The 24,518-nt window shown below is 50.6% G+C and overlaps 1 protein-coding gene across 6 annotated transcripts in view; it reads left to right on the top strand.

Annotated features, from left to right (window-relative positions):
• The first annotated feature begins 13,939 nt into the window (after positions 1 to 13,939).
• ARHGEF11 (Rho guanine nucleotide exchange factor 11) overlaps positions 13,940 to 24,518 on the top strand; it is an 82,543-nt gene continuing 71,964 nt past the window's right edge. For all 6 annotated transcript variants that reach the window (XM_035722014.1, XM_035722010.1, XM_035722012.1 and 3 more), the window contains exon 1: positions 13,940 to 14,777. Coding sequence is in view for 5 of the 6 variants with exons in the window: in XM_035722010.1 (XP_035577903.1) it covers positions 14,746 to 14,777 (32 nt within the window). In the remaining variant the exon portion in view is untranslated. The remainder of the gene's footprint in view (positions 14,778 to 24,518) is intronic.

Raw genomic sequence — 24,518 nt, 5'->3', positions numbered from 1 at the left:
AGATTTTATTTATCTGACAGAGAGAGAGAGAGAGCACAAGCAGGGAGGTGAGAGAGGGAGAAGCAGGCTCCCTGCTGAGCAAGGAGCCGGATATGGGACTCGATCCCAGGACCCTGGGATCATGACCCGGGCCGAAGGCAGCCGCTTAACCGACTGAGCCCCCCAGGCGCCCCTCAAACCACATTTTAATGGCTGTAGACACATATTGCCCAGCTGTCCTCAGAAAGGATTCTCATATTGTAAAAAGCCACATCTATGCACCACTCACCATGAACCAGCTACGTCGTTAAGTGCTTCACGTACATCAGCTGACGCCTGGTGATGTGGTAGTCTGATGCCTACCACAGCGGTAGCGGGGGGAGGCATTACTATCATCCCACGTTACAGATGGGGACTTTGGGCACAGAGAGGCAAACCACCTGCTCAGGACCACGTTCCTGTCCAGCGGCCAAGCCGGGGTGCAGACCGGCAGCCGGCTCCGAGGCCAGCGGTTCTCCCGGAGCCTCAGTGGTCCAGCTTTGCCCCACCTGCCTCCACTTCTCTTAATGAGAGAGAACTGCTCCATCTCTCTCCTCTTCCCCAGTCTGTCCTCAGTAAACAGTGAGGGCCACTGAACATCGTTATGCTTGCTTGCTAGTTCTAATCTGCACTCTCCTGCTTTAGGACCAGGAACAAGGACCACCTCATCCATACAATATTTAAAAGGTATCTTAGGGGCGCCTGGCTGGCTCAGTCGGTGGAGCGTGCGACTCTGGATCTTGGGATTGTAAGTTCGAGCCCCATGCTGGGCATAGAGATTGCTTAAATAAATAATACTTTTTTAAAAAAAAACTTTAAAAAAAATAAAAAGAAATAAAAGATATTTTAAATTCATATATGGCCAAGTAAGGACAGAGAGAGGAAATAGAAACGTGTAAAGAAAGAGAAAGCAGAGATGCCTGGGTTACTCAGCCCATTAAGTGTCTACCTTCAGCTCAAGGCATGATCCCAGGGTCCTTGGATCGAGTCCCGAAAACGGCTCCCTGCTCAGCGGGAAGCCTGCTCCCCCTTCTTGTGCTCTCTTTCTCTGACAAATAAATAGATAAAATCTGAAAGAAAGAAAGAAAGAAAGAAAGAAAGAAAGAAAGAAAGAAAGAAAGAAAGAAAGAAAGAAAGAAGGAAGGAAGGAAGGAAGGAAGGAAGGAAGGAAGGAAGGAAGGAAGGAAGGAAAGAAAGAAAGAAAGAAAGAAAGAAAGAAAGAAAGAAAGAAAGAAAGAAAGAGAAAGAAAGAAAGAGAAAGAAAGAAAGAAAGAAAGAAAGAAAGAAAGAAAGAAAGAAAGAAAGAAAAAGAAAGAAAGAAAGAAAGAAAGAAAGAAAGAAAGAAAGAAAGAAAGAAAGAAAGAAAGAAAGAAAGAAAGAAAGAAAGAAAGAAAGAAAGAAAGAAAGAAAGAAAGAAAAAGGAAGGAAGGAAGGAAGGAAGGGAAAGTAGGGGCACCTGGGTGGCTCAGTCAGTTAAGCATCCAACACTTAGAGATGAAGCCAGGGACGCTATCCGCCAGGCCCATGGGTTTCCAATTGAGGTTTCCAGGTCCCCAAGCAGCAGGTGTCCTGAATGGGGAGGAACTGTGAAGCCATGCGTCAGGCCCTGTGCCATCGATCCTGTCGCACTCAAGTGTCCTGCTCCAGAGCCTGGGGCTGATGGAGAAACTTCCCCCCCCACCCCGGCCCAGGACCTGGTGCTGCCACACAGCCCCCAGCCGCCCCACCTCACCGGGCTCCCAGGCTGGCCAGCAGCTCTGCCTAAATCCTCCCTCCCACTCCTATCCCACCCCTTCCTCCTGGTGGTCCGCCCCACTTCCCAGCAGGGCTCCCCTCCCCGCTGGGTCTCTCCTCCAGTCCCGGGGGGGGGGGGGGTGTCTCCCAGCTACGCAGCCCTCCTCACCCCCACCAGACGAGGAAGGTCGGGCAGGGGCCCCCTCTCCTGCCAACTCCACCTAAGTGCCTGGGGTGGCACCTGAGAAGCGCGTGGTTGAGGAGTCCCAGGCGGCTCAGGGGACTCGGAAGGGGGCGGTGCCGTGTTTGTCCGTGACTTCCGCATCTCTGGATCCAGTGGCCACACTTCGGTCCTTATCTTGTCCAGCCTCTCCCGGCATGCACCACTGGTGACGACCTTTGTTCCCACCGCTCCAGGTCTCCCACCCCTAAGATGTTCCATTTCAAACTCCGTTCTGGGGTCCACTTCGCACCCCCACCCCCAGGGGTCTCCAGGGCACTGGCCACAGCTCTGCTCACCCTGCACCTGCTTCCCAGGCCGCCTCAGGTCGGTCCTCTCTGGTCGCCGCGAACACCACCTACAAGCTGACCCTGCCCACCTCCGCACATTCGGCCCTCACCTCCGCGCTGAGCAGCAGGCTCCTCGGCCGGCAGCCCGGGAGCATCGCTGCCACGCCCATGCGCATGAGCGCCCTGAAGGCGTCTTGCCGCAGGGCAGGGTCAAACAGGGTCTCTCCCAGCTGGCCCCCAGACTGGGCCTGGCCTCGGCAGCGTGGACGCAAGCTCAGCTGCTGGGCCCACCCCCCCCACCGACCCTCGCTCCCCTTTCCTTTCTGTTTCTTGCTTTAGTTAACAATACCACAAAATACCCACTTCGACCCAAGAAGAAACTCGGGGGTCAGGCCCTCACCTCCTACACCCCGTCAGTCACCAATTCTACCAGTTTCACCTCCTAAGCATTTCCCGAATCTATCCTCTGCACAACCCTCCCTTGACCTTGCAGGCCCTCACCAGCCTGCAGAGAGACCACTCTTCATATTCCACACGTTTTCTGCTTAAAATGCCGATCTGTTCATGTGATTGTAAACCCTTCGGTGGCTCCCCTGAAAGGAAAAAAAAAGTCCCCTGTGCCCCCAATGAGGGTGATTTATTTGTACAATAGTGTCATTTAAAGAGATAGAGACATAAAACTAGGTATAAATATACACTTATGGCACATCAAACTATAACAGCAATGGCAAGCTACCAAATAGAAACTAAATTATCAAGCCAATAAATTTTTGAATAATAACATTGTTTCATTGCAACAGTTGGTATTTGCTGAAACCGACTGCTGAACAAAGTGCCATTGCAAAGTGGGTCCCTCCCGCACAGGGCCCACGGTGTTCGGCAGGTGTGTGATGACTTGCCTCTCCCGCCCCCGCTCCGGGTTAGAACTGCGGCCGACACCCTGTTCACGCACACCAGGGCCTGAGTCCTCCTCTGCTCTCTGTTCGGGGCTGAGCCCACTAAAGCAGCTTTCCTTGGCGTCCGCTCATCACCAACACAAAGGCAGATGTAGGCACTGAAATCTTTTGGCAACACAGAGGTTACAACCCAAAACCTGATTCGCTCATCCGTGTGTCCTATTATCCTTAAAAGTAAGACGCAAAAGTTAGCCTTTCCCCAGAAGATTCATGGACGTTGAGTTGAAACCTACAGAACCAAGTCCAAGCTCCAGAAAACGTGAGAGCCAGGAGCTCCCCACTGCACCCCCTGGTCATGTTCATTCATTCAGCAGATATTTACTTAGTGCCTACTAAGTGCCAGGTGCTGGGCCAGATAATGGTATGCTGGTAAACCAGCTCTCCAAAAACAAAAATAAAAACACCCAGATTTTTTTTTTTTTTTTTGAGTAGGCTCCACACCAATTGTGGGGCTTGAACTCACGACCCTGAAATCAAGAGTTGCACGCTCTACCAACCAAGCCAGCCAGACGTCCCCCTAAAATGCCCTGATTTAAAGCATGTGTCGATTACCATGGTATAAACACTCGCAGCGTAGTCTGTATCAGCTACATGACGTCAGTAAATGTGGAACTGGGAAGAGACAGGTACAACTGGTTCTCGCAAGCCGGGGCAAGCCTGCTCCGCACAAGCTCCAGAACACGATGATTGGACAATGAGCCCAACACACAAGACTCCACATTCAGGAGCATTCAGGAGCATAACGAACATTGGCTGAGTGTTTACTATATGCCAGATAATATTCTAACAACTCCATCATTATAAACCATTAAGTTATCACCAAAAGCCCTAGGAGGTAAGTTTTATCATCTGATAACAAGAAACTGCACACATTATCTTGGAGTGTGACAAGAACAGTGAAGCCAACAGACGGTACCGTAATCAGTCATCAACAGTGGGGCAGGTGCAGGGTTCTGATGACCAGGGCAGCATCTCTGCCCGCCTGGACAAGTTAGTCAGTAAACATACTCTGTTCACCCATCCCACTGGGGAAGCCGCTGAAATCTTGGGATTTCTGATGAAAGCTGGAATTACTCTAGTACAAGTATTTTCAGTTGTTGGCAAGTATTTGTGTTTATCACCTGGAGGCCTTCATTCTGCTGTTTTCTGGTTTCCGTTGTTGATATTGAGAAGTCAGCTATCAATATAAATGTTGCCACTTTTATTTTTAAGATTTTTATTTATTTATTTGTTTGTTTGTTTGTTTGTTTATTTTTAGAGAGAGAGCGTGCGCTGGGGGTGGGGCAGAGGGAGAGGGAAGGAGAGAATCTCAAACAGACTTCCTGCTGAGCACAGAACCCAACATGGGGCTTGAGCTCTTGACCCTGAAATCATGAACTGAGCCGAAACCAAGAGTCGGACATTCAACCAACTGAGCCACCCAGGCGCCCCTAAGTGTCGCCATTTTTAAAGACATCAGTTTTATTCTCTAATCCCTTAAAAACATCTTGCTCTGTAAATATCTCAATATGTATCTCTAAAATATAAGGAATAACTATTTGTAACATAACCATAGTGCTGTTATCATATCAATAGTATTAATATATCACTTTTATCAACAATTCCTAATATACAGTGTTCAAATTTCTAATTGACTTACAAATGCCATATGCTCTTTAAAGTTTTAGCAATTTGTTTGTTTGAATCAGTATCCATAAGGCCCACATATTATGACTGCATGATATGTTTTTTAGAATCTCTTAATTTGGGGTGCGTGGGCGGCTCAGTTAGTTAAGTGTCCCACTCTGGGTTTCAGCTCAGGTCATGATCTCAGGGCCCTGGGATCAAGCCACACGTCAGGCTCCTCACTCAGCTCGGAGTCTGCTTGGGATTCTCTCTCTCCCTCTGCCCCTCCCCCTGCTCATGCTCTCTCTCTCAAATAAATAAATAAAAATCTTAAAAAATATATAATCTCTTAATCTATAGGTTCCCCACACACACACACGCATATTCTTCAATATCTTTCATCAGTTCTGTAGTTTTCCTCAAATAGACTTTGTATACATTTTATAGATTTATACCTTAGCATTTCATTTTGGGGGGTGCTAATGTAAATGATAACGTGTTTTTAATTTCAGATTTCATTTGTTCATTGCCAGTATATGAAAAAGCAATTGGCTTTTGTATATTAACCTTATCTTCAGCAACTTTTCTAAAATCCCTTATTAGTTACAGGAATTTTTTTTAAGTAGGCTCCATGCCCAGTGGGAAGCCCAAGCAGGACTCAGACTCACAGCCCTGAGATCATGACCTGAGCCAAAATCAAGAGTCAGATGCTTAACCGACTGGGTCACCCAGGCACCCCCACAGCAACTGATTTTTGAATGTTGAAGCAGACTAGCATACCTGATATAATTCCCACCTGGTTTTGGTGTATAGTTCTTTTTACACATTGTTGAATTTGATTTGCTAATATTTTTTTTTAAGATTTAATTCTTTAAATAAAAATAGATTAAAATTAAATTAAATAGATTAAAATTAAAAATAAAAAAGATTTTAAAAAATCTTTTTTAAAGATTTTTATTTATTTATTAGAGAGCGAGCGAGAGAGAAACAGCATGAGAGGGGAGAGAGTCAGAGGGAGAAGCAGGCTCCCCACTGAGCTGGGAGCCTGAGGTGGGACTCGATCCCAGGACTCCGGGATCATGACCTGAGCCGAAGGCAGTCGCCCAACCAACTGAGCCACCCAGGCGCCCGATTTGCTAATATTTTGTTGAGGTTGTTTGTATTTATGTTTACGAAAAACATTGGTCTACAGTATTCTCATTATATGTTTATCTGACTGTGTGTGAGGGTAAGATTGGCCTCGTAGAATGACTTACAAAGTATTTCCTCTGCTTCTCCCTTCTGGAAGAGATTAAAGAGAACTGGTATAATTTTTTTTCATAAACGTTTGGTAGAATTCACCAGTGAACAAATCTGTGCATGGTGCTTTCTGTTTTGAAAGATTATTAATTATTAGTTCAATTTTTTGAAAAAGATATGGCCTATTCAGATTGTTAATTTCTTGTGTGAGTTTTGGCAGATTATGCCTTTCAAGGAGTTTGTCCATTTGATCTAGGTTATCAAATATGTGGGCACAGAACTGGTCATAAAATTCCTTTATTATCCCTTTTTAAAAGATTTTATTTATTTATTTATTTGAGAGGGAGAGAGAGCACGAGCAGGGGGGAGGGGCAGAAGGAGAGGGAGAAGCAGACACCCTGCTGAGCAGGGAGCCTGATGCATGATGCATGTGCGGACCCTGAGATCATGACCTGAGCTGAAGTCCCAGCTTAACCGACAGAGCCACACAAGCGCCCTTCTTATCTTTTTAATGTCCATGCGTTGTGTAGTGATGCCCCTCTTTCATTTCCAATATTAGTAACTTGTGTCATCTTGCTTTTTTTCTTAGTTAGCCTGGCTAAGGACTTATCAATTTTATTGATCATTTCAAAGAATGAGACTTTGGGTTTGTTTATTTTCTCTCTACTGATTTCCTATTTTCTTTTTTTTTTTCAAGATTTTATTTCTTTATTTGAGAGAGAGCACAAGCAGGAGGAGTGACAGAGGGAGAGGGAGAAGCAGGCTCCCCGCTGAGCAGGGAGCCCAAGGCGGGGCTTGATCCCAGGACCCTGGTATCATGACCTGAGCCGAAGGCAGATGTTTAGCCGACTAAGCCACCCAGGCACCCCTGATTTCCTATTTTCAATTTCATTATTTCTGCTCTAATTTTTACTACCTTTCTTTTGCTTACTCTGGATTTAATTTGCTCTTCTTTTTCGAGTTTCCTAAGGTGGAAACTTAGATCATTGATTTTAGATCTTTCTTCTTTTCTAAAAAAAAAAGATGTATTCTATGCTATAAATTTCTCTTTAAGCACATTTTTTGCTGAATTCCACAAATTTTGATGAATTGCTTATTTCAGATTTTTTTTATTTTTTTATTATTTATTTATTTGACAGAGAGACACAGAGCGAGAGAGGGAACACAGCAGGGGGAGCGGGAGAGGGAGAGGCAGGCTTCCCGCTGAGCAGGGAGCCCAATGCGGGGCTCAATCCCAGGGTCCCAGGATCATGACCTGAGCCAAAGGCGGACGCTTAATGACTGAGCCACCCAGGCGCCCCTAATTCAGAATATTTTAAATTTTATCTTCAGATTTCTTCTTTGATCTGTTATTTAGAAGCATACTGTTAAATTTCCAAGCATTGGGGGATTTTCTGGCTACCTTTCAATTATTGATTTCTAATTTAACTTCACTGGGGTCTAAGAGCAAACATTGTATGATTTCTGTCCTTTAAAAACTTCTTAAAGTGTGTCTTATGGCCCAGAATGTGGTCTACCTTGGTGAACGTCTCCCATGAGCTTGAGAAGAATGTGTAATCTGTTGTTGTTGGGTGAAGTAGTCTGTAGATGTCCATTATATCCAGTTGATTGATGGTGCTGTTGAGTTCAGCTATGTCCTTACTGATTTTCTGCCTGCTGGATCCGTCCATTGGTGACAGAGGAGTGTAAAGTCTTCAACTATAATAGTGAATTAATATATTTCTCTCTGCAGTTCTATCAGGTTTTGCCTTACGTATTTTGACACTATGTTGTTAGATGCATACATATAAGGATTGTTATGGCTTCTTGGAATATTGACTCCTTTATCATTGCATAATGCCCCTCTTGATCTCTGATAACTTTCCTTGCTCTGAAGTCTACTTTGTCTGAAGTTAATGTAGCTACTCCTATTTTCTTTTGATTAGTGTTAGCACTAATCACAGGTGCTTGAAAAGCACCTTCTATGAAAAACCTACAAATAACATCATTTTAAATGGTGGAAAAACAAATGCTCTCCTCGAAAGATCAGAAACAAGACAGCGATGTGTGCTCTTACTAGTTCTAGCTAGTGTAATTAGACAAGAAAAAAGAAATAAAAGGAATGCATATTGAAAGGGGAGGAGTATAATAGTCTTTATTCTCAGATAACATGCTCATCGATACAGAAAATCTGATGGAATCTACAAAATACCTACTAGAACCACTAGAGTGGTTTTAGCAAGATTGCAGGATATAGAATCAATATACAAAAATTACTGTATTTCTGTGTATTTGCAGTAAGCCATAAGAAATTGAAATTTTAGGGACACCTGGCTGGCTCAGTCAGAGGAGCATGTGACTCTTGATCTTGGGGTCATGAGTTTGAGCCCCATGTTAGGTGCAGAGATTACTTAAATAAATAAAACTTAGATTAAAAAAAAGAAATTGAAATTTCAAAAACACCATTCAGCAATAAATCGATATACTCAACAACATAGATGAACCTGAAAATATGCCGAGCAAAAGAAGTCATACAGAAAAGGATACCTACTGTATGATTTCATTTATATAAAATTCTAAAAAATGCAAAGGAATTTACAGGAACAAAAAGCAGACCTGTCATTGCCCAGGAACTAGGAGGGGCAAAGGGGTCCAGTGGGAAGGAGTAGAAGAGAAGAACCAGAAATGAGAAAAAGTAAGCTTCGAGGTAATAAATACATTCATTATCTTGATTGTGGTGATTGTTTCATGTGTCTGTGTCAAAACTTTACCGAACTGCATTTTCTAAACATGAAAAAATTATTATATGTCATTAACTTTTTTTAAAAATTTAAGAACATTTTTCAGTTTTTAAAGCAAGCTTTGGGCAGTTTTTAAAAATTATCTTCCCCTTGGCATCTCACCTTTTTTGGAGCTCACTTTTGATCCTGGGAACTTTTTCTTATTCGGAGGAAAAAAATAACACACATACACACCCAACTTCCCAAAATATTAGCCTTCAATCTAAAACTGGTTTTCTTTCACACATTTTCCTTTACAATGTATCTTGGCACCTTCCCTGTTATTCAATTCGTCTCAGCTCCCAGGGGTGTTGGTGAGAGACAGCTGGTTTCTAAGGTAACCACAGACAGCAAGGTACCAAGCTTGGGAGGCTGGAGTGCGCACCCAGGAGGTGACCCCATAGGCAATGCGGCCGTCCCCTCAGTGGGAGGTAAGGTGAGAAGCCCCTTCTCCACTAAATGCCTTGAGATCTTCACAAGTGACGAGAGGGCAAGTTTCTGGGGGTCACGTCTCAAGAGCCAACAGAACTGAGAGCATGCAGGTAAGATCTGCCGGTCACTGCCCCATGGGCCAGAGGACCATGCCAGGTGGGCCTCCCCGTCCAGCAACACCCTCGCCAGTCTCTTTGCTGTAAGCCCGTACTCCTCCATCTTCCCGAGAAGCTTCTGCCTCTGCTTTGTTCTTTGGGTTTATCTTTTCCTCCAGTGCTGGCTCCATGCCTACATCATCAAGGTGGTCCGGGTGACAGAGAAGCAGACTCTGGAGCCAGACCGCCTGGGTTCCAGCTCTGTGACCCTGAGCAAGTCATTTTACCTCTCTGGGCTGTCTATTACCCCCACCTGAAAATGGGGGTAATAGTTACTGCCTCAAAAGGTTGCTCGAGAGGATCCAGTGGTTAATATTTGCTGTTCGTTTAGAATGGTGTTTACGCAGTAAGCACTACACGTGTTTGGGGTATTATTATTACTTCATATTAAAATACTATTGGGAACCCATCAGGTCGAAGGAACAGAATATTCTGAGTGACAGTGAAATGATCTCTGTAACAGAGGGTTAATATTGGCTCTTCTGGCTACCCAGAAGCATTCTAGAGAAATCTAAATCGGCTGAAAGTCAGCCTTAGGGCTAACAATACCTTAATTAAGCAAGCCTTTCCACATCTCCTTTCCCATGGACAAAGGTTGAAGAGGGAGAAAAGTCTGCAATAAAAACAGCAGCCCTCTGCTCCCGCGGTGATGTGGTCCTGCTGCGCCTGCCCCCAGAAGGAGAGTGGCTGCAACCTGGAGCCGCCACCCTCAAGGATACACTAGTTTTGGACTGGGGATGCCTGCCCATGAACGAGAAGCCGTTTCTCTGGAACTCACGCTCCGAGCCACTCCAGGTTCTGTATCACTGCTCCCCCTCAGCTATTCAGTTAAATATTAAGTTTCTAGAAACCCTCCCAGCAAGTAGAAGCTGGCCACACCTGTGGTGTTCCTTTGCTTCTCACACCTAAAAATGAGGAGGTATGAATTCTCGTTCCAAACTAGCAATCAATGAAATTTCATGCAAATCACCTAAAACCCATCTGTGCCATAGTTTCCTTAAGTGTAAATGAACGAACGTAACATAACAACTAGTGTCCTGCCCATCCCCCAGGACGCTGGGCAGAGACAAGGATTCATTTCTTAATAGAGTTCTGCGGGAAAAAAGAGTTCAAAGGACTATGTCAATTCAGGACATCTTCATGTTTATCCTGATTTTTCTGTGCCGCGCTCTAGAGTTCACAGAGCCTGTGCTTGATCTTTAGTCCTTACAACCTGCACACAGCAGGTCCCGGACCTAAAAAGCGATACACCACTACCCCCCAAACTCACTTCTTTGGACTCCTAGTCTAATGCTCTTTCCATTAACCAACCGCTGCTTCCAGCTTCCTACCACATAGTCTGTCTTGTGCCCAGTCTAATCTAAGCTGTGTCTTTTTCTAAACCAAGACTTAAAATTTGCTTTAGTTAACTTCAGGGAACTCTATCCCGCTAACGCCGCCCCTTGCCCCATAGACTTCAAAGTGGAACATACAAAGAGATGCTTAGGTGTGCACGAGGAAAACATTTAAGAACACATACAGAGTAGTATTTAACTAGAGCAAAAATACTTGTCTAAGCTTTACTACTAATACCCATCTTTGACATACGGGCCAACCTAGCCCCCTCTCTGGGCCCGTGTTTCAGAAGTCATCTGTCCCGGGCCATGAGTGATGTGTTTCCAGGAACCAGCAGTCATGCTGCACATGGTTCAGACATTCATTTTCTTTATAATGTGATGCCATCTGCCAGACAAAAACGAGCCTGTTAATTGCTACAAACTTGACAATTCTTGGTAAAGACAGGGAGAATGACCATGAAAATCCTTGCTCTGCAGAGATTCACTGTTTATCTCCAGGGAAAGGCCCAACAAGAGATACTGAACATACAGGAGATACACATTTTTACTTTACAAGGTCCTGTGTTGAGGATTAGCCAGCAAGAGGGTACTAGTGCTTACTTTCAAAAACAAACAGCAACAATCCACTTAATCTGTTCCTTCAAAGTGAACATGACCATCTATTAATGAGTGAGAAAGTCACACCTATGGAGAAAACATTTTGAAAATGTATGACTACAAATGCTCCCAATATCGTGATTTTTAAAATGTATTTATCAAAAGCAATGTGTGTCACCTATAAAACTTTTTTTAATCTTTTTAATTAAGCAAACCCTACGCCCAACATGGGGCTCGAACTCACAACCTCAAGACCGCGAGCCGCATGCTCGACAGCCTGGCTGGTGTCCCATCAGCTGTTAAAACTTTTGTCTGTACGCTTGAAAAACTAAGAAACAGAATTTTAAAATCTATAATTTGTTAAAATTATAAAATGCAACACCTTCCAACCATTCAAGGACTAATTGACTTAAAATGTTAATTTACTAGTTGAATTTCAATTAAAACCTTTGCATCGTGGTGAATGGACTGGAAAATGAATGTCATGATTTAATAAAGGCAATCAAGGATGCACTTCTTCAGTCTTAATCTACCTCTTTGACAATTATCTCTTCCAGTTAGAGAGCCAATGACATTCACTAAAAAGTAGGATTTGAAAAATGTACTTCACCTTGGGGCGCCTGGGGCTCTTGGGGTGCCTGGGGTGCTCATTGAGTTGAGTGCCCAACCCTTGACCTCAGCTTAGGTCTTGATCTCAGGGTCGTGGCTCCAGGCCCCACGTTGGGCTCCACACTGGGTGTAGAGCCTACTTTAAAAAAAATACATACTTCATCTTTATTTTGATCTTTTAATATTCTTACTTTAGGGCATGTTTTATAAGATACGTAATAAAACACGTGTACATAATTATTTTAAAATACTGCACCTATTAAGAAAGCAGAGTGTTTGGTGATCACAGGCTGGTCTGTCAGCACAGAGGGAATGTCCACACTTGGGAGCATGGTCTTTGCAGATCTGTGGGAAGGGAATAAACAAGGGGATAGTAGCAATTCGGACTGTGGTGCTTCAGATGCCAGCCGACCACCTATCTTCCTTAAGTTCTGACCTCGGAGGTGAGGGCAGTGGGTCTTCCTTGTATTTGCCAACTTGTAGCTTGTATAATTTAGGGGAAGCTCCTGGATTATTCCAATGGTCAATCGATGCTTATTAGTTTTTTCCTCTTGCAATTTGCAAACCTACCCCCGGTAACCTTGCTGGGGTCCCCCCCAACCCCCCCACACACGGCTCACGATGTGTGTGGTCAGTACAGCGGACTCTGCGTAATTTCCCCCAGGAACAATCCAGGTGGCGTGGAAGGCAAAGAACCCCGCAAACAGCACGGCCTGCAGGGTGCCTTACAACAGCATTTACCTCGGCAAGAAGACCAAGTTCACTCCCCAGTCCTAGTGAAAAACTTCTCTTATCTTCATTATTTTTAACTGTAACGCTAGGGACCTTCTGACTAATGTCATGTAACCTGGAGAAATTTAGGAACTGTGATCCTATGAAAATAGAATCGGCCTTGAAAGGCTCTTCCATCGAGTCAAAAACACCACCCAGCTGGTACCAAAGCGCCCGAGAAGGCAGCAGCGGAGGGCCAGAACCAAGGGTCTCTGCCCCCACGCTGGGTGCGTGTCGGACGCGGGGAGGCCACGGAGACCGGGAACAGTTTGAAGAGCTCCCGGCACCCCGGAAGGAGGCCGCAGAGATTTCTGGAAAATACGAAGAGGACAGAGGTGGAGAGAGGGTGAGCTGCGGCGGGGGGAGCGCCGGGGCGGGAGAGAGGCGCGCCGGCGGGGAGGGGGCCGGGCGCCGGAGGAAGGGGGAAGGGGCACAGACAAAGCGGGGGAGGCGGCCCCGGGCCGAGGGAGAGGGAAAGGCGGGGGCGGCGTGCGCTGCCTCGGGGAGCCGGGGCCGGAGCCGGGGCGGCCGGCGGGCCGGGCGGGGAAAAGCCGGGGATCCCGCCGCGCCAGAGCCGGCTAGGCCGCGCGGAGAGAGGGCGGCGCGCTAGGGGCTGCGGGCCGCGGGAGGAGGGGGAGGGGCGCGGGGGGAGGGGCAGGGGGAGGGGCCGGAGGGGGGAAGGGCCCGGAGAGGAGGAGGGGAGGGCCTGGAGTGGGGGAGGGCCCGGAGAGGGGGAGGGCCGGGAGGAAGGGCAGAGGGGGGAGGGCCCGGAGGAGGGGAAGGGTCCGGGGAAGGGGAGGGGAGGGGAGGAGAGGGGAGGGGAGGGCCTGGGCGGGTGGCGGGGTGGGGGTGGGAGGGGAGGAGAAGGGTCCGGAGGAGGGGGAGGGGCCGGGAGTGGGGGAGGGTCCCGGGAGGGGGAGGGGCCGGGGGAGGGGCCTGCGGGCCGCGCCGCCGGAGCGGGGCCGGAGGGGGCGGCGCGGGCACGGGCGGCCGGCCGGGCCTGCGCCCCGAGGAGCGGCGCGCCGAGGGGGAAGGGCCCGGAAGGAGCCGCCGAGCCGCCTTCCGCGCGCGCCGGGCCGGAGCCGAGGCGGCTGCGGGCAAGCGGGCCGCGCGGGGCGGAGGGGAGCCGGGGCCGGGCCCCCGCGGGCCGGCGCGGAGGAGGCCGCGGGGCGGGCGGCGCGGGGACGCGAGCGGCGTCCGCGGTTGATGGCGGCCGGGGCGGCGGGCGGCGGGCGCGGGGCGCGGAGAGGCCGGGGGCCCGGTGGGCGTGAGGCGGGGGCGCCGCGCTCCTGCTCGGTGCCGTCGGCTCAGTGAAGGGTTTCCAAACCTTTCACGTAAAAGCTGTTTTTGTTGTTGTTTTTTAAGGAGCTCCATAACCGTGGTCGCAGGGCCGCCCCGGACTTGAAGGGGTGCCGCGGTGCACGTCCCGTTGTATGCTTTCATTTATTTCCCCGCCGAGCGCGCGGCCCGGGGCCTCCCCCGGTGCCGGTTCGGACCGGCCCTCCGCGGCCCCTGCCCTGGCGTCGGCGTCGCCGTCGTGCTGAGCGCGGGGGGACCCGGCACGGCCCCGCCGGCCACCGGGCGCCCGCCTGCGGGAGGACAGCTGCGGGAACGGCGTCTCGAGCATGGGCTTCATCTGTAGTTTGCAGTGAAGACTGATATTTTGAAGGCACATTCTTTCTGTGATTCATGTCTTAGCCTATAGCGCTAACCTTGAAGAGATTTGTGGTTGGGTTTTGGGTTTCTAAGAAGGTCATAGTTTTTCTTCTTTTTCTTTCGGTTTTTTTCCCCGACGGGGGAGGGGCGGGGGGATGAGAACGGACACCATGCTCGCTGGTACAAGTAGAATGGAGCCTGAGTTCCCAGGGTCCTGAGAGCCAGCAGAGAGCATTCGAGCATCGGAGCATCCGACCGTGAGGTTGGGAGGCCCTCCTCCCACCTTTCTTAAAAATTGCAGCCGACTCAGCCCCGATCAAGACATCAAAACTGCAGGATCCTAGCTCCGCGAAGACACTGAGAAACCATGAGTGTGAGGTTACCCCAGAGCATAGACAGGTAGGTCTGCTAATAATGTGCTTTCCAACAGCTTCTTAACCAAAGACTGGGAGGGAGGGTGGTGCATTTCAGTAAAAGGTTGCAAAGGAAGGGTCGGGGTGCCAGCACGGGTCTCTGGGGACTGTGCCGGCCTGTGTGTTTATGTGTCCTCTGTGTGTGTCCCTGTCCTGATTCGGTGCTTTTTAAAGACGAGCAATAAACAGTGAAGCCAGGAGAGGAGAGATGGGGGAAGTGCCCCCCTCAGTCTTTTGACTTTTGCCCAGCTACAGGCTGAATTTGGGCCCCTAACTTGCAAGTTTAGGGGGCGGGAGGCGGCACAAGCCTGGTCACGTGAGTCCCCAGGGTGGTTTGGGACTGGCTTTAGGTGTTGAGCTACTGGGGGAAGGGCCCTGGGAGGGGCGGGGGCCTCCACCGGCTGGTTGCTACAGAGTGGTGGGGCTTGGTGATGGGGTGGATTCCATTTTCTTGGCCTGACTGATGGGACACAAGCACCCTTTGCACCCATACAGGTCTAGATTTTTGCTAGTGACTGATAATGGCTCCAAAATGCACAGGTCGCATTAGAATTTCTTCTTCTCCAAGCTTAGGGTTTAACTTGAGACCTGCTGACCGGCGGATGCACTAAGGTTTAATCTTCCAAGCCATCCTTAATAAGCTTGACTCTGCAAGATGGGCCTTCCCTCTGCCTAGAGCTAGAGAGAGTCGTTTTGGGCTCTCAGGCCGGATGGGCAGAGTCGCTGGTCCTTGGAGTCCGAGCCCAGGATCCAGCCCCCTCACCAGCCTCTGGATCACGGGGGGCTGCAGTTTACAACCTTATGAGGTGTCTGCCTCCCCAACCCCCCACAACCCTTACTCCTTAAGAATCTTAGGGTTGTTTTGAGGGGGCTGCACACATCCTAACTGGGTGGATGGGTGGTTGGAGGACTGAGCAAGCAAATGAAAGCACTGGACAGTGTTGCTGGAGAGGCAGGGAAGAGCGGGGAGCCGTGGTCTCTCCATGCCAGTTAACCTTTGATCATCCGTGCCAGTGGTAATTTCTTTTTGGCTGTGGAATGTGACGTAAATATAATCCCTCCCAAACACTGGTCTCCGTATCGCCTCCGAGTGCTGTTCAGACCGGTTCAGCAGCCCTCCATCTGGGCCCTGACTTGGCAGTGGGGTGAAGGCAGCCGGCCACAAAGGGCATAAAGTGTGTGTCCCTTCCCCTTGCCTTTGGCCTCCCTGCAGTTCGCATCTTGTAAAGGGAGGCCCGAGGTGCGTCAAGGTAGGGGGGTGACATGGTTACGTGGCCACCTTCTCTTTTCGTCGTGCTGGAGTTTGGGAATTAGCGCACCTGCCTTTTGTGAGATGTGGATGGTGAGTGATTTCTCTGAAATCAGGGATGTGAGCAGATGGAAACCCAGGTTTGGGGGTGCAAGGAGGAGGCCATGAGGGCTCGGAGCTGATGCGAGATGCTCCTCTGGGAGCTCGTATGTCCTCACCGTCTGTGCGGATGCGGATGGCGTGGGACATGACCCCAAGTGCTTTCATAGAACAGGCCTCATCTGAGCCTCACAGCGTTTCTGTGAGGCAGACAAGGTGGAGGTTATTATTCCCGTTGTACAGTGGGGGGTCCTTGGGGCCCAGGGAGGACACCTGGCTTGCCCGGTGCCATCTTGCTGGACTAGTGGCAGAATCTGAGCCCAAATGCACGTCTTCTAACCCAGGCTCTTTTGCTTGCCCCACGCTGGCTAACTGGGTTTGTGTGTTGGTCCTGTGGACTGTGGTTTCCATGTCTCCTTTTGACAGTAGGATAAGATGTTCTCCGGTATTCCATTTGCACTTATGTTTTCAACAGTCTTGGGGCCGACTTATGTTTTCAACAGTCTTGGGGCCGGCGCCGTCATTTCTGCAGTAAAGCACCCATTTGTCCTGTGGGGTAATGTAACTTTGCAGACTGAGAGGGTTCCCTGCCTCTGTCCCATCAGAGGCTCAGGTCCCCTTCTAGATATCTTACCCCTTAGGCTGCAGGCTCCTTCTGCTGGACCTTTTGACATCTCAGGTTTAAGACTCTGTGGATTTTAAAGAACTCCTAAGTTTAGGAGATTGAGCAGAAGGACGTGCTCCAGATTGTGGAGTCAGGGATTCTCACACAGTCCATCGGTGTGCCGCGTAGAGAGTCTAGTGGAAGGCGCCCAACGAGTGTTTCAGAAAATCAAAGTACGTGACTCTTGCTTGCCATGGGTGCACAGTCTAATTGGGGAGCGAGGGAAGGGTAGGGTTCCCGAAGAAGACCGAGGAACAGTGACACTCGACAGTAAGTCCTGGAAAAGCAGGGACTGTGTCCCCTTTGCTCCGCAGTGGGCCTGTGGTGAGCATTCCATCAGTACGGGACACGTGAGTGCAGGATGAGCGAGCGTGTCGGCAAGTGTAAATTCTTCCATTTCAGAGTGTTTCAGCACTCCTGGGTTGGTTGCCCACGTAGTCAGAGCAAGGTCAGAGAAGGCCTCCGAGGTGGTGTGTATTCCCTAGGGAGGAGCCATGTGACAGAGAAGGCTTGTGGCCCAAAGTAAACCTCTGGAATATTTCTTCAGAAGCGTCTTTAACCCCCTCTCGGGAACTGACACCTGGGTCCAAAGGAACGAGAAGTGTTTGTGACGAATCTTGATCTTTCTGTATTGATTGGTCGTCCCTGACACGCAGGCTCATGGAGCTGCTCCAGCCTCTGCCCGTTTTGTCCACAGACAGCTTATTGTCCGTGGACACCTGTTCTTCTCAAGAGTTTCTGAAAGCGTGTTTGATGCTGCAAGCAGAGATAAGGACACTGAGTTACTTCTGCAGGGCTGGTGATGAGTTTTGCTAAGCCCGTCTCTGTCCACTGCCTCATCTCCAATGGCAGATGGTTCCAAGCTGGCCAGGTGGGTTAGGTGTCTGCATCCGTGAAACCGCTGTCCTCCGTGCAGAGTCCCATAGCCCTGTGGGCCAGCCCAGATGAGGAAGCACTAGATTTAAGCCAAGAGGTCCTGGTTTGAACCCTGGCATTCCCCTTAACTCCGTGACCTTGAGCAGGCCACGTACCTCCTCTCATTTCCTCCAGGGCGAAGCAAGGGTTCCTGTATATGTAAGGCCTTCCGGTTCACAAACACTTTCACGCTGAGTGTCATTTGAGGATTATAACATTTGTTGCATCTCCTGGGGCTGTTGGAGCAAATCAAATAAGATCATATATATCTTACTTTTTTTTTTAAGATTTTTTATTTATTTATTTGACAGAGAGACAGCGAGAGAGGGAACACAAACAGGGGGAGTGGGAGAGGGAGAAGCAGGCTTCCTGCTGAGCAGGGAGCCTGATGTGGGGCTCAATCCCAGGACCCTGGGATCATGACCTGAGCCGAAGGCAGATGCTTAGCAACTGAGCCACCCAGGCGCCCCAAGATCATATATTTCAAATTGCTTTCCAAGCTGTAAAACTGTGAATTTCAGGCAGTAAACGTCTGAGTTTGGTTTAGCCTCATGCACCACTTTCTTCTGAACTAGCCCCAAAGAGAGTTTGAGTAACTGAAGGATCGTTGCATTGTTCTGAAGCATTTGACCAGAGTGAACAGGCTTTGTGTGGGGATGAGCCTGGGGTTGGAAGGGAGCGTTGGGTGATGGTCCTAGAAGAATATGAGAAACAGAAGCGCCTTCCCAAGAATTTTGATGAATGGGAGAGGCTGCAGTTACCTTGGCTGCCTTAGACAGGAATAGAGAGGATGTGTTTAGTGATCTCTGGCCATTCCCAGTTCAAAATAAATCCAGACCCAGCAACCGTCCTTATCAGGAATCTGAGGTTGAATGTAACCTTTCCCCTTTCTAGAAGAGGCGCAATCTTAGGTGAGGTTGGGTGGGGGGGGCAAGGAGGGAGGGTGGTCGTAGGTCCTAGGAATGAGCCTTGGGTTTCAGGGAAGGTCTGCAGAGAGGATTTGCTGGAAGCCCAGACTGGGCTTATCTAGAAAGGGAGGGGGTGGCTCCTGGAACTCTTCCCACCTTGGTTGCAGGTTTTTGTTTTTGTTTTTTTTTAAGATTTTATTTATTTATTTGACAGAGAGAGACACAGCGAGAGAGGGAACACAAGCAGGGGGAGTGGGAGAGGGAGAAACAGGCTTCCCGCTGAGCAGGGAGCCCGATGCGGGGCTCGATCCCAGGACCCCGGGATCATGACCTGAGCTGAAGGCAGACGCTTAACTGAGCCACCCAGGCACCCCTGGTTGCAGGTTCTTATTGAGCCCTGGGCCCTAGAATCCCCATTCAGCTGAGTTTAGAGGGTTGATCTCCCATTCAGAGCTACAAATAATAAGCCCCCCGCAGTGCTGAGTCTTCTCCAGAACTACCCTTGTCCTGTCTGGGGTGAGATGAGAGGTGGCCGTGGATTTGCGTGGATTTTGATGCATAATTACCGTTATGGGCAGGAGCAGGCTAAGCTTAACTTCAAATATTCAAAAACATTTCTGAAAGAGCACCCTTTGATTAACAAATTTATTTAGCTTTTTTTTTTTTTTTAATCTGTCAGACTACGGTCAGAGTTCCTGCCATCCATTTACAAGAATACATAAAAAATAGGAAAAGTTAAATGACAGTATGATTTCATCAAAAATATAGAAGATTCTATGAAGGGCAATAGCCAACTCCCAAATTAGCATAAAGACAAAGGAGTCCTGGAAGCTCCTAACCTGCACTGGTTGGAGTTTGGAAGCTTTGGGGGGCGCTCCCCGGCCCGCCCTCTGAAGGTCTGGGATTCAGATGCTGAAAGGGCTTCGCTCGGTGTGCGGTCCTGGAGGACATGAGGGCTGAGGGGTCATTTTCATCTGTGTTGCAGATGTGTCCAGTGCTCAGTGGCCCCTCGGAGGCAGTGCCACACGGTATGTGGCGAGGACCCCTTCAGGGTCTCAGACTTGCCTCCGCTACAATTGAAGCTCATTTCGTTCTTTTAATCCTGACTTCAGCGGAGGCCCTAAAGTGTCCCTCCATCATCTTTACTGACTTCTTCAGGATTTCTCTTCTCGTTGTAAGGAACGGTAAACTAAGGCACGAATGCACCAGGAAGGAGCTTTGAGAAGTCAGAGCAGGTGACTTCCTGCACTTCCTCCGCCACTATGTGCAGCTACTCTAAAATGGTCTGATGGGACCAAGGTCACCGGTCATGGCCTCCGGTCACAGAGGGGACCTGGTGGCTCCAGCAGCTTTCCAGGGGACGCCTCCCCGTGATCTGGGCAACTTACAGCCAGTCTGCTGCACAGCCAACATTTATCACCGAGCCGCTCGCCTCGCTCAGTTCTCAGTGTTCTGGCAGATAATGTGCAAGAATGTGGCGCTTACATTCTTGGTGCGAAAGGTTATTGGTGAAACAGCAGGAAACAATGCAGGGATAGTACATAATTGTTGAATCTCGATGTGTACCAGAAGGTACATTTAGAGAAGAGCAAAAGGTTGGTGCCAAGGAGAGCAGCCAGGAGGGGGTGGTTAGAAATTGGGAAGAGGGGCACCTGGGTGGCTCAGTCGTTAAGCGTCTGCCTTGGGCTCAGGTCATGGTCCCAGGGTCCTGGGATCGAGCCCCGCATCGGGCTCCTGCTCGGCGGGAGGCCTGCTTCTCCCTCTCCCACTCCCCCTGCTTGTGTTCCCTCTCTCGCTGTGTCTGTCAAATAAATAAAACCTTTAAAAAAAAAAAAAAAGAAATTGGGAAGAGACGCGGGGGCCTCATCAGACAAGGGGACAACCTGGGCAAAGGTCAGAATGGCAGGATTGTTGGTCTTTGTGGAGAGGACAGAGTAGGCTGTGGAGGTGGACGGGATGGGGGGATGAAGATGTTGGGAGCTGGGGAGGTTCCTGTGTTCCAGGGTAACAAAAACAGTGTTCACAGAGAGAATGCTGACACCGATTCAGAGATGGGACAGTGCCTGGGGCTGGGAGGCCCCGGGGGGGGTTTCGCAGCAGTCTTGGCGAAAGGCAATGTTGAAGAGGGGCAGGGTCTGAAAGACATTTTGGAAGGAAAATCAACAAGGTCTGTTAAGTCTGAATCAAATTTGATTCCCAAGGTTTTGAGGCTGGGAGAAGGGTCGGGCTGTTGCTAGAGAGACCACCGCCCGTTAGTCCCGCCTCCCATGGGTGCCCAGCAGTGGGCTGACTATGGCACAGCCAGTGAGACTTACCCCACTAGTATGTCCCTTCGACCCTTCGGTTGGGCCTCCTCCACCAAGTGGTTGTGGTTCTTCAGGGAGCCCTCCTGGGGGGAGCGGGGAGGGGAGCTGGGTCTGGGAGATCCCTTAGGAAACTGGTCCCGATCTGAGGAGGTGGGCGGGTGTTTGGTGGATCTCCATGAACTGGTCACAGAGCAACCCCACACCAAGCCCCAGGGTGCTAGGACCAGAGTTCCAGAGTCCAGGATCTTGAGCGAGAGGGTCTTTGTGGGGCCCCCGCTCGGCCACTAACTAGCTGCGTGGATTCTGTGGTGCCTGACTTGGTGGGTGTTGGGAAGGCGGTTGCTTGGGCGAGGACCCAGCCTGGCCTGGGCTCTGCTCAGCTGCCACGGAACACCTGGGGCTGGAGGCTCCGGCCTGGGCTCGCCCTAAACTAGGGACCGGCAGACCTGGCCCTGGGGTGCGCGGGGTCTCATCCTCACAGCGTCCCTTGCCAGACAGCCTCAGTGTCTTTCCTTTCCGGCCCAGACTCCACAGCTGGGGTTCGTGGCTCCTCCCTTCTGTTCAGCCCCCTCTGACCGTCGCAGGTCTTCTCCCCGGGCCCCCCACCGGCTTCCTGGGCCCCCACGCCTCCATCCGCACCTGTACATGGGCGTTCTCCTTCTCCTCACCGCTGCAGGGAGACCTTTGCTGGCTCACAGCACAGACCGCGACATTTCTGTCATTGAGCATTCCTTTTGCGCACACACAGAGAAGTTGGACTCTGTTATCTTCTATTGGTGTGTGTAGAATAATTTATGTAGAGGTTCGAGCAGAATGCCTCGCCCCTGGTACGCTGTGGTAAGTGCTGGTGTCCTTTGGTTCTTTCCATGTCGTGTGTTGGTGATTGTGCCTTCGGTTGCCCAGGGTTCGAAGCGATGTCTGTTCGTCCTTCGGGATTGCTTCCCGGTGCCCTGTCAGTTTGCAGAGCGCAAGCCTGCCTGCTGCTGGCTACCTTCACCTGCAGCTCCTTCCGGACATTTCCAGTCCCCAGCCTGCCTAGCCAAGGGTTTCAAGAAAGCAACTCTAAACATTGCTGCCAGGAACGGAGACCAAGAATTCCCCTTGTTCTTAGTGGTTCTAGGTCTTGGGCACTTGGTATTTCTTGTAGGGACAGAGCATCCTTGTTGGGGTTGCTGGCCTCCAGTGGCTCAGAGCTCGGGAGAGTTCCCCCTCGGCGGCCTGGTTTCCGGGCTGCCTTTTCCCGCAGGGGTCTGACGGCACTGGGCCCACCCTGCTATTGTCCCGCCTGCCCCAGGCTGGCCCCATTCATTTCCCAGAGCAGACTGCCCTGCAGAGAAAGGCCACTGTTGTTCTAGGGGAGGTGGTGGAGAGAGTGTAGTAAGTAGCTTTGTGAATGGGACCTTGTATGAGACTGAGCCGCAGACCCTTTCTCCTCAGGCTCTGGGGTTGGGGGCAGGAACCACTCGGCTTCCAGTGTCTTCACAGCAACAGGGCTGAGGTTTAGGAGTGTCCGTGCCATCTGTCAGCTAAGAAGTGGTCGACTTCGTGAATCTTCAGGCCCCGGGGTTCAATGTGAGTAAGCTGCATGCTGTGCCCTCCAGGAGCCCGTGGCTGGGGGCGTGACAGCACCCTGAACTCTTCTGTGACTCCAGCTGAAGCACATGGGAGGGACTCTGGGGAGTGTTTCCTGGAGGAAGGGACTTTAAATGGAGGTCTAAAACTGAGAGCCGGGCTTGAGAGGGCCCGTCCAGGCAGAGGGGGCACGCATCAGAGGCCTGACCGCTAGAGACAGCATGCTGCGGCGGGGTGGCGGGTCGCCATGGTCTGTCCTGAGACCACAGAACAGTAGATCCGTGAACCTGGACAACAGGAAGGATCCGGGGCCTGGGGACCGTGGAACCCTGTGTTAGGGCATTTGAACTCTATCCTGAGGGCCACGGAGCGCCATCACCAGACTTATGTCGGGAGCGACACAATTGGATGCACTTTGGAAAACCGCGTCCCTGCGGCTTCAGTGGAGAGGGGCAATGGGGGCAGGGAGCCGTCGCTGCAGGTGGAGAAGGACGGGTGGGGGACGCCCCTGTTCTTGGCATGGGTGTGGGGTGGGGGGGTCCCCCTTGATGAGCGCCAGAGGGATGGGTCGCACCCCTCTGGGGCAGAGCCAAGGGCAGGTGCTCGGTGCAAGCCGGCACCTGGGCGTGGTGGGCCGGGGTGGAGAAGCGCACATGGGCTGCCCACACGTCTCGGTGAGACAGAGGGGCGGGGTCCCACAGAAGAGGCTCGCGGGGGAGCGGCAGAGAGGCAGAAGGCCAGCAGGGTCAGATGCCCCCACGGGGGGAGCCGGGGGCCATAGAGGAGAGAGAGAGAACTCAGGCAGGAGCCAGAGAAGAAGAGATGAAGCAACGGAGATAGACCGTCTAGTCTGAACTTTTACAAAGTTTGCTCAGGAAGAAGCGGAGGAAAGACATAGCTCCCGGTCCCTGTCAGTAGGACTTTGAGTTAACTTTTCCAAGGCAGGACCGGCTGCCTGAGGTGGAGCTTGCCCTGGGAGGCATGCAGCAGAGGGCTAGAGACTCGTTCCCTTACACCCACCATTTCTGAGTCCGTGAACTTGGACTGGGGTTGGGCCCGAGCACTTGCATCTTTTATGACCTCCCGGGTGGTGCCTGCGCGGGTGTAGGCATGGGTCAGTGGACCGTGGTCGGTGCAGGACACGACCTGCCAGTCCCTGTGGGTTTCCTAAACCCCACTCCAGGCCTCTGGATCATCTCAGTGCACGGCAGAAAGCCGGAGGAGATCCTGGTTCTCCCAGCAGGGCGTGGGCCAGGCCTGATGGCTCTGCTTCTGCTTCCGCTCTGGCCTCTCCCCAGTTCTGAACTTGGAACCTGACAGGGTGAGAAAGGACTGCATGGGGCATGGGGGCAGAGACCCCTCCCCTGTCAGATCACACTGCACAGCGCTTGATTTGGGATATGGGGATTTTTTACGTATTCAGCACATTCATCAGATACATACTAATGTGAGGAAGTGTTCTCAGCACTGGGCATACGCTGGGACTAGAGGCTGTTGGGGAAGACAGACAAGTAAGTAGCTTGTTATTTATGATGCAGACATAAGTGAATTTAGTAAAAGCTGGGTTCATAACTGTCAAGGCGAAATGAGAGATCAGTTGAGAGAGTGGTCAGCGTGTCCAGTAGGGAGGCCGTGGGTGATGGAGAGAGGGATGGAAGTTTCGGGACCCAGGAAGGAGTGCCTGGATGGTGCCTCTCTGTTCTGTGCAGTATGATGCATCGTTTGTAGAGCGGTTTTGTCCCTTGTCTCATGGGGGCCGCCGGCAGGGATTTGCATTCACTCGTTGCAGACAGGGAAGCAAGCCCAGAGAGGCTTTAGTGATTTACCCGAGTCTATGCACTAGTAAGGGACGGAGCTGGCATTAGAGCCCAGCATAGCATCCCCGCAGAGCAGAGCACTGTCCATTTCCCTCACCCATGGGCCTGCTGGGCATGCGTGTCCTGGGAGGGAGCCAGGCTCTTCCCAGTAAGCGCTCCCTGCCCGTGGCCCACTCGGGACTGTCCTGGAAGCAGGG

This window comes from Zalophus californianus, chromosome 10, assembly GCF_009762305.2.
Source record: "Zalophus californianus isolate mZalCal1 chromosome 10, mZalCal1.pri.v2, whole genome shotgun sequence".
NCBI classification, from domain to species: domain Eukaryota; kingdom Metazoa; phylum Chordata; class Mammalia; order Carnivora; family Otariidae; genus Zalophus; species Zalophus californianus.
The sequence above is the reverse complement of the archived record's forward strand: the minus strand, read 5'-3'. Positions and strand labels throughout refer to the sequence as shown.